Here is a 12907-nt window from a genome sequence, read left to right as displayed (position 1 = left end):
CATTAGTTTCTACACTTCATCATGTCTAGGCTGATGTTTGGGGAACTTGGAGCTATAATCACTATTTCACTTGGGACTCGGGAGATTTATAACGGATATACTCATCCGGAGTATAGGCGATCTGTTACAGAGTTACCTAACTTGTCTCTAGCAAATGTTATTCACTGAACAGATGCCAATACCATTAAAGCACAGAGTGAAGAACGGGCTTTGTCAAAAGTTTAGTACTTTACCTTTTCTAAGACTGAGCGAGCAAACGTGATTGGATTTGAAATATTTCTGATGCAAGAAACAGCACCTACAGCAAGATTTTTCCCATCCATTATGATTGCATCAAGCTCTACGTTACCATCAGCATTCAGTACTGCACCATGACCTAAATGAAAAAAGTCAGTTTGTAACAGAAGCAAACATATATGTCCTAAGGCTTTATGAATAAATATGATAAACTATTTTAAAACAATTTACTACAACTGGTAGCTTTTGCACTACATTCTCATAAAAAAATATTTATTTTTATTGTCATAAGCTTTTAAGTAAATAAAATGCTTCTGGCAACTAAAAAATATAATTGGTTTTATTCAGTCATAAGGCTTTTATCGTCTTTCTTTTAAGTGTGAAAGACTGCAATTCAGTGCTTACGATGTCTGAATTTATTGACTGATATACCGGTACTTCATTCTTAAGGTAATTATATAGCACTAAGGATGCAATAGCTTATGCTATCTAAGAAAACCCAAATATTACTACCATAGCTAATGTTGTTGATATTTTTTTTTAATATAGTAATAGATGTCTTCTTATCATTGCCATATTTTAGGCTGCTACCATTTTATATTCATTGTTGCAATACAGTGCTTTTTACTTACCGGTACTTAAACACTACTAAATATATTTTAAATCTCACTCCACTCAACCCTAGTGCAGTCACTGTTTGCATGAAGGTAAAACCTTTAATTGTATTGTAGTTTTGTTATACCAAAACTCTTTTTTTATTTCATATTGTCAATTTTTCAAAGGACCATCAGCCTACTAATATTAATTTTCATAATATTTTAGGAGGCCTGTTAGCTAAATGTATCTACCTCCTTTTTATATGAATTATGTGTTAAATTTAACAGCACAATCTACTGAGATAGCGGATTCCATATGTTTATTTTCCTTACTTTAAAGAATCCTTTCTGTTGCAGCAGATTCTAGCTCCTGTCCATACACTTTAACCCCTTAAGGACAGAGGGCAGCATAGAACGTCCCCACCGTCCTATGTACTTACCCGGTCGCCGGTGATCCCACTCCGGCGATCGCGGTGTGGGGGCTCTCCTGGAATGCAAGGGAGTCCCCCTGCTTCCAATCCGGCCCTCCTGGGCCATGTGATCGCGAGGTCCTTGTGAGGACCTCACGATCACATGGACAGCATAACTGTCCACAGCATTGCCAGCAGGGGGACGGTTTAAATAAATAAAAGTAAAAGTTAATAATTTTTTTTTTTATATATATATATGATCTAAGTATATATATATATATATATATATATATATATATATATATACACACACACACACACACACACACACACACACACATTTACATATACACACATATACACTAATTGTATTTTAATATATATATATAAATTTAAAATACACGTAGAATGATATTGATTAAATATATATAATTGTAATTATATATATATATATTTATATATAATATAATAAAATATGTATATACGTTAAAAAATTAAAAAATTTAAAATAAATAATTAAACTATATATATATGTGTGTAATTTCGTTCTAACTGTATTTTGATATTAATATATATATTGATATCAAAATACACATAGAACGAAATACATATATCTGTAAACATAAGTATATACGTATATATCTTGTATTAATTCTACGTATATATTTATGTAATACTGTTGCATAATTTGGTCATTTTATTAATTACAATTTGCGGGACCTGCCTAACAACTCAGGCCGAAAGTATAGGGCAGTGATGGCGAACCTTTTTGAGCCCGAGTGCCCAAACCGCAATACATGCCAACTTTTTTTTTCCTTAAAGTGCCAACACGGCAATTAAACCTCAATACTGAGGTTTAAGTTTAGAAAAAAACAACTCGTACTGTTGTCCGAACTAATTAACAACTTTTGTTTTAAAAGAACACAACAGCAGAGAGTTCAATAATACAAATTTTAAATAATGATATAAATAGATCAAATTAAGCTTATATTTATTAGTATCTCCAACAAATGCAATACATACACACAGAGACTGCTGAATACATACACACAGTCTGCTGAATATACACACACAAGACTGCTGAATACAGAGACTGCTGAATACACACACACACAGTCTGCTGAATACACATACAGACAGACTGCTGAGTACACACACAGAGACTGCTGAGTACACATACACAGACTGCTGAATACATACACACAGTCCGCTGAGTACACACACACAGACTGCTGAATACACACACACACACACACACACACAGACTGCTGAATACACACACACACACACACACACACACAGAGACTGCTGAATACACACACACACACACACACACAGACTGCTGAATACACACACATACTGCATTGAGGGGTGTAGTTTAAGGGGCATTGAGGGTGCTGTGTGTGTCTGAGGGTTTCTGTGTGTGCTGTGTGTGTGTGAGGGGTGCTGTGTGTGTGTATGAGGGGTGCTGTGTGTGTGTATGAGGGGTGCTGTGTGTGTGTATGAGGGGTGTGTTTGAGGGGTGGTGTGTGTGTGTGTGTGTGTGTGTGTGAGGGGTGGTGTGTGTGTGTGAGGGGTGCTGTGTGTATGAGTGGTGGTGTGTGTGTTAGACAGGGGTGCTGTGCTGTGTGGGGGGTACGGCTGCTGTGCAAGGGTAGGGGTGCTGTGCTGTGGGGAGTAGGGGTGCTATGTGGGGGGTAGGGCTGCTGTGTGTGGGGGGTACTGTGTGGTGGGTAGGGGTACTGTGTGGGGGGGTAGGGGTACTGTGTGGGGGGGGGGTAGGGGTACTGTGTGTGTGGGGGGTAGGGGTACTGTGTGTGTGGGGGGTAGGGGTACTGTGTGTGGGGGTAGGGGTACTGTGTGGGGGGTAGGGGTACTGTGTGGGGGGTAGGGATACTGTGTGGGGGGTAGGGATACTGTGTGGGGGGTAGGGATACTGTGTGGGGGTAGGGGTACTTTGTGGGGGGTAGGGGTACTGTGTGGGGGGTAGGGGTACTGTGTGTGTGGGGGGGTAGGGGTACTGTGTGTGTGGGGGGGTAGGGGTACTGTGTGTGTGGGGGGGTACTGTGTGGGGGGTAGGGGTACTGTGTGGGGGGTAGGGGTACTGTGTGTGGGGGGGTAGGGGTGCTGTGTGGGGGGGTTGGGGTGCTGTGTGGGGTGGTAGGGGTGCTGTGTGGGGGGGGGTTGGGGTGCTGTATGGCGGGTAGGGGTGCTGTATGGGGGGTAGGGGTGCTGTGTGGGGGGGATAGGGGTACTGTGTGTGGGGGTTAGGGGTACTCTGTGGGGGGTAGGGGTGCTGTGTGGGGGGTAGGGGTGCTGTATGGGGGGTAGGGGTGCTGTATGGGGGGGTAGGGGCGCTGTGTGTGGGGGGGTAGGAGTACTGTGTGTAGGGGGGTAGGGGTACTGTGTGTGGGGGGTAGGGGTACTCTGTGGGGGGGTAGGGGTGCTGTATGGGGGGTAGGGGTGCTGTATGGGGGGGTAGGGGGGTATTTAAGTAATAAAAAAATAAAATAAAATAAAAAGTATATTAAATTAGTCCCCCCCCCCTTCCTCCTTCTTACCTCTAATGAAGGAAGGGGGGGACACAGCCATCCCTGGTGGTCCGGTGGTGGCAAGCAGTCTTCCGGGTTGGGAGGCAGGAGAGGGATCTTTGCAGCAGCTCCCCTGTCCTCCCGCGCGATGCTGTGTAGAGCGTTGCCATGGTAACGCGCGGCAACGCTCCACACAGCTTCCTCGCGGGAGGACAGGGGAGCTGCTGCAAAGATCCCTCCCCTGCCTCCCGACCCGGAAGCAGAGTAGGCGCCTGCCTTTTCGGGCAGGCAGGCGCCTACTCTGCATTATTGGCGAACCTATGGCCACATGCCCACCGAAAGGGCCCGGCGTGCCACCACGCGTGCCATAGGTTCGCCATCACTGGTATAGGGAATGCAATTTGCTAGCACTATATTTAACCCTATAACTTTCCAAGAAACCATAAAACCTGTACATGGGGTATACTGTTTTACTAAGGAGACGTCGCTGAACACAAATATTAGTTTTTCAAAACAGTAAAATGTATTACTGATATCGTCAGTGAAAGTGACTTTTTGCATTTTTCACACACAAACGGCACTAACACGGACGATATTAATGTAATTCTTTTTAATGGTTTGAAACACAAATATTTATGTTCAACGAAGTCTCCCAAGTATAACAATACCCCTCATGTACAGGTTTTAAGGTGTTTTAAAAAGTTATAGAGTCAAATATAAGGCGGCTTGTGTTTCAGTTTTTTCACATTGAAATTCGCCAGATCGGTTACATTGCCTTTGAGACCGTATAATAGCCCAGGAATGAAAATTACCCCCATGACGGCATACCATTTTTAGTACCCAATTAGTCACAAACACTGGCCAAAATTGGCGTTACAATTAGTTTTTTTGCATTTTTCACACACAAACAAATATTAACGCTAACTTTGGCTAATGCTTGTGACCAAGTGGCTACTAAAAAAGATTGGACATACCCCATTTGCAATACCTTGGGTTGTCTACTATTGCAAATGGTATGCCTACATGGGGGTAATTCTCATTCCTGGGCTACCATACGGTCTCAAAGGCAACGTAACCAATCTGGCGAATTTCAATGTGAAAAAACTGAAAAATTTAACATGCTATATTTGACCCTGTAACTTCCCAAAACACCATACAAACCTGTACATAAGGGATACTGTTTTACACGTGAGACATTGCTGAATACAAATATGTGTATTTTATTGCAGTAAAAGCAAAGTGTATTATGACATTCACAGATAAAATGTCACGTAGAACTAAAAAAAAATTATCTTATTTTCTCCCATTTTTTTATATTTTAATCATATTGAATTATGTTTCATAGCTAAATATTTGATGTTAAATGAAAGCCATGTTTCCCCTGAATAAAATGATATATAATAAGTGTGGATGCACATAATATGAAAGAGGTGAATTACGGTTGAACAGACATATAGTCAAATTCTAGGTTGTGTTTATGTTTTGTTTTGATCGCAACGTGTACATTTGGCTAATATTTGGCTTGATCGCAACGTGTACATTTGGCTAATGCTAATAAACAGGTAATTGGTGTAAATGTGTTTGTGTTATCGAATACTATTAAACATTCGGCTTTTTGCATTCCACTTATTCATTTTTACATAAGTTCATAAAGGTCTGCCTATCAAGTGAGAGAAAAAAAAAAAAAGTTGACAGACCAAGTTGGACTAGGCTCAGAAACCTGATACAGGTAGGATGGCCAAATTGGAGATTTTACTAAGGCTCAGAGAGAGACATTGTGCAAGGACTAGGACAGGTATCCAAGGATTACCATGACCTCGTCTTCCAAGATGTTAACATTAGTAAATATATGAAAAGAAAAAAATAAATAAACCAAGTCATGGGTCAAAACACAAATCTGTACCTGCATCGAATGCTTTGTCGTCTTCCAGAACACGCACTGCTGCCTCTACAGCGTGCATGCTGCTTCCACCCTGTGCAAGTATGGAAAAACCACAGCATGCTGCACTTTTTACACCATTTGTGCTACTTTCTGCAAGATAATCTGGTATTGCCCATGCCCCTCCATGGACCACAATCACTGGTTTACGGTCCATTTATTGGATTGAATCTATAAAATAAACAAACATATGGTTGCTGAATTAATTAAGACACACTTTCATACTATAGCCTCAATGTTAATGTTTTTGGTTAACCTTGTCAAATAATTTTATATTCTTGAATACACTTTTAAAGTGCCTTAATATTTTGAAAAATGTATTAATTTGATATTTTATATATTGATATAGTTATTGATATTGTTTTATATTTTATATATATATATATATATATATATATATATATTTTATTTTTTTATTTTACAAATTTGATAACATTATTTTAAAGGTTAATCCAAAAATAATAAATCATTTGAAAAGCTGATCCAAATATATTAAATTGAGGCCTATAACAGGCAGTTATACAATGATATATTCAATCAAATTCTTTTTACCGGTATACTGTATTGTCTTTTTGCAATTCTCCTTCAGTACTTGACATTTTATTTACAAATATGCAGTTTTAGATATATTTTATGATGTGAATAGAATTTGTTTTTGCATTACATACTTAGTATAATTGAATAAATATTGATCTATTTCTTTATTTCTATCTATCTGGTGTAACATTTATGAGAGATCATTTCACTGCTCCTCCCCTGGCTGATTATAGCACTATAAACACGTGACATAACCACTGACAAAGAGACACATCTGTTTGATATTAAATTATACTACAGAATACATTAGTTGTTATATGGTTGTGACATTTTATTTCTTATTTTCTTGGTTGATTCACTAGGCTAAATAATGGATTTGAACCAAGCCATTAGTAGATAAAATAATTACTACCCATTACTACCTATTAAATAAAACATAAACACAAACCATGAGAATTAAAAATCTACAAAGCTAGTCTACAAATACCTTAAGGTATATTTTTTCAAGAATGAATCCCAGAACACGACATCATACATTTTCTTTAATTTTTGAAAAATATTTTTTCCAAGAAATAAATCACATAGATGGTATGATACAAATTTTTTTTTTTTTTTTTTTAACTACTACATTTTCAGGCATTCATACAAACCATGGATGAAATTACATTATGCCAAATGATATTTAAACATGGAGCTCACAAAAAATAATGTCTTAAAATAAATGCAGGTCTACCGATTAAGCAGTTTATTAGAACAAGAAAAGAAGCAACGTTTCAGCCTACACAGAGGATTTTGTCAAGCTATCACTTAAGTGCACAAAGTCCTAATAAATAGGATACACAATACACGTATAACCCAATCATATTAGAAAATAAAAATCAATCAGTTAAACATTATCAGAAATTAAATTACCTACCACCTAAAATTTCTACTCCAGAATCTGAGAAAATGACAAAAATTACTAAAATTATATGGAGTAGATTTTTACATACCTCATTACTACTGGTATTCATAGTAACTAAGCCTGCCTTGTACAGGCAAGCATAGTAAATAGGATAATCCCCGGGGGGTGTAGTGCTAGCCTTCCGGAACCGGGTCTTCTAATAAGGTTATGTAGTAACTATTCCCAAAATAGCCGGTCACAACCATAGAGCAACCCGGTCGCAAGAGTAAAGACTGGAGCAGAACAAGACACCATGGGTGAGGACACACGCAATGCTGATGGAATCTGGCAAAGCTCAAAAGAAATTTAGTGTAAAACTACCTGGGATAGTGTGCAAGACAAAGAATGGTATGGCGTCTATGGAAACAGCAAAGGGACCAATTAAACGTTCAGTCAAACCTTATATTTATTTATTTATAAAATATTTTACCAGGATAATTATCCTATATAATTATTTAACACTATGATTACCGAATCTCTATCATGTCTAAAATTCAAACATTCAGATTCTGGATAACGAAGCTCAGTAGCAGATCATATCAATAAACAATTATTATAATAACTGCATAATTTTTTTCTGAATTGATTTCACTAGGGTTTGCCAGCACAAGACCTGGAGCACTTTGATCTATATATAAGAGTGTGTTATCCTCTTCCAGTGTGGATTAAAATAAATATTTATAAGAGGCCCCACATTTTTTTCAGATGCTGTAATAGGTATACATGGATCTGACATATGATTCTGCCAGCAACAGTACATGTGAAACAGAGGTGGCAAAAGAACATAGAAAAGGAATTTAATTTATGATTGGCTTAGCATAGATTCTTTTATCGTTCCAGTATATTTGCACATTATTCTATGCAAATTGAACTGAAGGTGAGAGAGGCACAATAAGCTTTGTCATAGTTCAGGAAATATATTAACATCTTTCTTATAATATAATTTCATCTTTCACCCAGTTCATTAGATTGTAGGAGTTACACAAGTATTAAATGTCATTATACCTTGAGTAATTTGCATTTAACATTCCCAAAATTAGATATATATTCTGATCTCTTGTCAGATGCTATTTTGTCAGGTAAACTATGGTAAACACTATTTCAATAAGAAAAATCACAAGGCACTTTTAAAATACAGTTTAAACCAGCTTTTTGTGAAATAAACCAAATCTCCCACAAGTACTGAGACTTTGGAGATCTTACAGAGACTTTGGAGTTGAATATCAGCCACAAGAGTTCATATGAGAACATTGCATTTAATGGTTTCCTATGTATAGCTTTTAGATATGTGCACGGTGCTTGCAGTGCATGCTCCTCAGTTTCCTCTGTGAGGAGCATTGGATTGGTCATCAGCTCAAAGCCAGAAGAAATCATGTGACATGAAGCAGCTGCCAGCAGCCATGGTAAAAAACGATAAGTAAAACTTTTTATTGATTCTTAGCACAACAGAGAGGACCTAAAACCAACCTGCAAATAGGGCACTCTAGCACTTGGATTCCTAACGCTAAAGTGTTCCTTTAAGAGCTAATGATGAATGCATGTGTATGGCAGGATAAATGGCTTTAAAACCATGCCAATGGATTGTTGCAGCCACTTTGTGATCAAGGCATGCATTTTCGACAAACTTTTAAAGAGGAAAGTTCATGATCACCTCTATTGATTGCTAAATTGTATATTTGATCTCTACTTATTACGGTCTTGCTTTTCTAATTATCACAAACTGGTTTGCTTTCTTCTTTGTTTAATTTGTACATGCTCAAAAATAATCCTAAGTGTTTGTATACATGTGAGGTGTTGTGTAGTAATGTATAGCACAAAGTACTACATACTGGCACCAATAAAATTTGTATAATTGCACACTACTGATGAATGTGCATTCATCCTAAAGTATATAATGTTAATATGTGTCTTGGGGTTCTCTGAATATATTTGTCAAACACTTTAATTTTGTCTGAAGATACATATATATCTAACATGATATATCGTGAAAAAAGTCCTGGTATATGGACTGAAACGTTGATGATTGTACAAGTGTGATTTAACACAATAAAGAATATTGACACTTATTACGAAGCCCTCTGGAGTGCAGTGATATGTTAAAAGCTGGAAGATGCACCGAGACAAGAACAAGATGGAAGAGTGAGTGACGGGCCCACGGCAAATAAATGTGTTTTATCTGGACCAGTCTGCTGGAGATGGCTTCCTTATTTTTGTCGTGGAGGAGGTCGATCTGCTAAGCTGTACGGTGGTCGCTTCAGGTGTTCTCTTGTGATGCTTGGTTCCTGTTTCGTAGTAGTGTTCCTTTTCTGGTGGTTCCTATGCAGGAGGCCCTTCGTCTGGCAGGGGATCCTTGCCTTTGTGGAAGTCAAGAGGACTTCATTGCAGGATCCGCTCGCCATTCCTGGTCTCTACCTTGGAGCTGTTTGGGGCATCTGGAATTCGCTACTTAAGAGGGGCGTTAGGTCACAACCTACTCTGATTCTGTTTCCTGGTAATGCTTCTGTTTTTGAGTGGACCTTCTTTCGTTGCTGGTGGTTCCTATGCAGGAGGCCTTTCCAGTGGGGGATCCTTGCCTCCGTAGAAGTCAAGAGGACTTCGTTGCAGGATCCGCTCACCTGGTCTCTGCCTGGGAGCTATTTGGAGCGTCCGGAGTTCGCTCCTTAAGAGGGGCGTTATGTCACGTCCTGCTCTGTTCTGTGGAGATGTCTGGCCCTGGCTTCTGGTATCCAGTACTCTTGTTACAATTCTTGTTTAGTTTTCCTTGTTTTTTTTGTTTTCTATTTTATGTCTGGTTTTCTTTATGCTGGGATTTCTGGGTTCATTCCTGTAATCCATCCCTGGGATTCCCAGTCTCCAGGTTTCATTTAAATGTTTGTTTTATGTTGCCACACCCATTTGTTTTCCATCATTAATTCTGTTTCAGTGTTCCTGCAGGCAGCTCCTCAAGGCTTCTGCCCTTTCTTGCAGGTAAGTGCTATATATGTCTTCTTAGGATGTTTTAGCATACATTAGGCAGTGTAGGACCTGCCAGATATGGGGTACATTGGCGTTGTTGGCAGGCTTATGCAATGTATGATCATATAGTGTGACTAAATCCCCATGATTTTCATATGTAGTTATTTCTCCTCTTGTTTTGCCTATGTTATCTTGTCTTGTTTTAGTTTGTATACCCAGTCCATGTACAGTCCTGTCCAGTCTTGCCCAAGTTCATGTTTTCCTCATGTCTTGTGTATATGTTCTGGGTTTAGCTTACTATCCTTCTCTGGTTCTGGGTTCTATTAGTTCTGTCTTGTTTTCATGTTTGGTGCCTATCTCTAGTCTTTCCTTGTTTCTAGTACTGGATACAATCTTGCTGCAGAGCCTCCCTATTCAGCTCCTGGGAGGTCTGCTAATTTCCATGCTCCTAGTTCCTGGTATCCGCTGAAGCTGATTCAGGGTCTTGGTATGTGGCTGCACAAACGCTGGTGCTCAACACCAGGGGGCGTGCGGTTACCCTGCACCAGACCCTGCTAATCCACCTCCACACTGAAGACTCCCACTTATCATCAGGCATTATGGGTCCCGGTCCATGCTCCGCCGCCTGGACACTGTCTGGGTTCCGGGCACCGGACCGCCACCCTGACACTTTCCCACTTACCATTTTCCAAGAAAACAAAATAGATTTCCAATAAACACAATTGTTCTCTCTCCTTCAGCTATCCTAGCTGGCTTTTTCTCCCTCTCTCCGCCGCAGGCTGATCTCTTCTTTTAAAGGCCAGCCTGCTAATTGACCTGCTACAGGTGAGTGTCAATTAGTTCACATCTCTGGAACTCTTACGTGAAATCCAAGTTCTGGTCTGTTACAGAGCAACTAGTGCTGTTGGAGCACTGGCCCACCCTGCTCTACAAATGCTCTGCCTCAGGGACCCATACCGTGTTTAACATCTCTCCCTGGGACATTTTACTGAAAATCCTCTGGCTGCTGTTTAGCAAAGCATATATATATATTTTTATATATTTTCCTTCAACCACTATTCCACATTTTTACTCAAAAAATATATCTATCTATATATATATATACATAGGGACTTCAAAAAAGTATGGTGAAAAAATAACTTAGCTTTTATCTCTATCTATATAAAAAAATGAAACATTTATATTTTAATTATATATGTATATTGCTGTAGTATTTTTACATAAGTAATTGATTTTTTTAATTACAATTTGTGGGGCCTGACTGACAACCCAGACAGAAAGTCCAGAAAATGTAATTTCCAAGCACTATACTTGAAACCTGTTGTACTTGGAAGATTTCGCTGGACACAAATATGAGTGTTTCAAAACAGTAAAACATATCACGACGATGATATTATCAAGTGTGAAAATTGCAAAAAAGCAAATATGAATGATAAATTTGGCCAGGGTTTGTGACTAAGTGCCTACTAAAAAAGACTGGACATACCCCATTTTGAATACCCTGGGTTGTCTACTTGGTGCAAATGGTGTTCTATGATGGGGTTGATTTTCATTCCTGGGCTGCAATATGGTCTCATAGGCAAAGTAGCCAAACTGACAATTTTTTGTGTGCATAAACTGAAAAGAGAAAACCCTATATTTGATCCTGTAACTTTCCAAAACCCTATACAACCTGTACATGGGGGGTAAACATGGACATAGTAGAGGAATGAAAAGCTGTAGAATGTTTAGAATTTCCTTGTCACATGAATTTAACCTTGTCACATTTCATACATGGTCACAAAAAATAGTATAAAGGCAAACATATTTTTTTTCACATACAGTTGACCTGACAAATAAAGATATATAAAATGGATGGCACAGTTGCAGTAAGGCTCACTAGAATACAAAAGAATGTAAAAAGAATGCCTGCATGGAGTAAGTACAGTTAACCCATTAAGGTATAATAAAGATATGTACAATGTTATGTAGTAATCTCAAGAATGCTAAGAGCAAATACAAGGCAGATGTCATTCACTCTTCCCCCTCCCTTGCTGTAGGAATGGTATTGACTGAAGCTTATTTTAGTATGTGTAAGGGGATGGCTGTTCTGGACAATTGCAGATTTACATGGTTGAAATGGGCTCCTGGCAAATGCATTCTTTCCTGGGGTGTAAGCAGGGCCAACCTTAGGCCATTAGATGCCCTGTGTGAAAAATGTTCACAGCGCCCCCTCCCCAGTCATGCACCTTTATCCATGTATGTGTGTTTGTATAGGGGATTAATTACATTAATAATAATTTAAAAACAAATATTCGTTCTCTCTTCTCGGCTGTTACCTTGCAGTGAGAGAGGCAATGCTGATCTCTGGTGTTCCAGTGTGCTGGGATCTGTCCCTTCGCTGGGTGCAGACTATGAATAACTGCCTCGTTAGCTCAGGCATTTACAGTGTCAGAGCTTTCCTGTGGTAATCCACAGCAATGCACTGATTGGCTGGAGCTCGGTAGACAGCTACTTATGGTCTGCAGCCAGCAGAAGTGCAAGCCAAAGTTGCCAAACTCCTCAGTTACAGGCAAACAGTCACACACACAGTCAAACAGTCACACAAACCTACTTACAGAAGTGCAAGCCAGAGGCGCCACACATGCTCAGTTACAAGCAGACAGTCACACATGCTCAGTTACAAGTAGACAGTCACATACGCTTAGTTACAGGCAAACAGTCACACACACAGTTACAATTAGACAGTCACACATGCTCAGTTACAGGCAGACACACAG

General features: G+C 39.2%; 1 protein-coding gene across 2 annotated transcripts in view; it reads right to left on the bottom strand.

Annotated features, from left to right (window-relative positions):
* Nucleotides 1–12907, bottom strand: part of LOC134586975 (isoaspartyl peptidase/L-asparaginase-like) — a 100238-nt gene that overhangs the window by 65875 nt on the left and 21456 nt on the right. For both annotated transcript variants that reach the window (XM_063442961.1, XM_063442962.1), the window contains exons 2-3: nt 5678–5884; nt 234–376 (exon numbers count right to left, since the gene is read on the bottom strand). In XM_063442961.1, coding sequence (XP_063299031.1) covers nt 234–376; nt 5678–5870 — 336 coding nt within the window. In that variant the 5' untranslated portion in view covers nt 5871–5884. The remainder of the gene's footprint in view (nt 1–233; nt 377–5677; nt 5885–12907) is intronic.

This window comes from Pelobates fuscus, chromosome 2 (genome assembly GCF_036172605.1).
Source record: "Pelobates fuscus isolate aPelFus1 chromosome 2, aPelFus1.pri, whole genome shotgun sequence".
Taxonomy (NCBI): Eukaryota; Metazoa; Chordata; class Amphibia; order Anura; family Pelobatidae; genus Pelobates; species Pelobates fuscus.
Note: the sequence above shows the minus strand (reverse complement) of the source record. Positions and strands in the feature narration are given on the sequence as shown.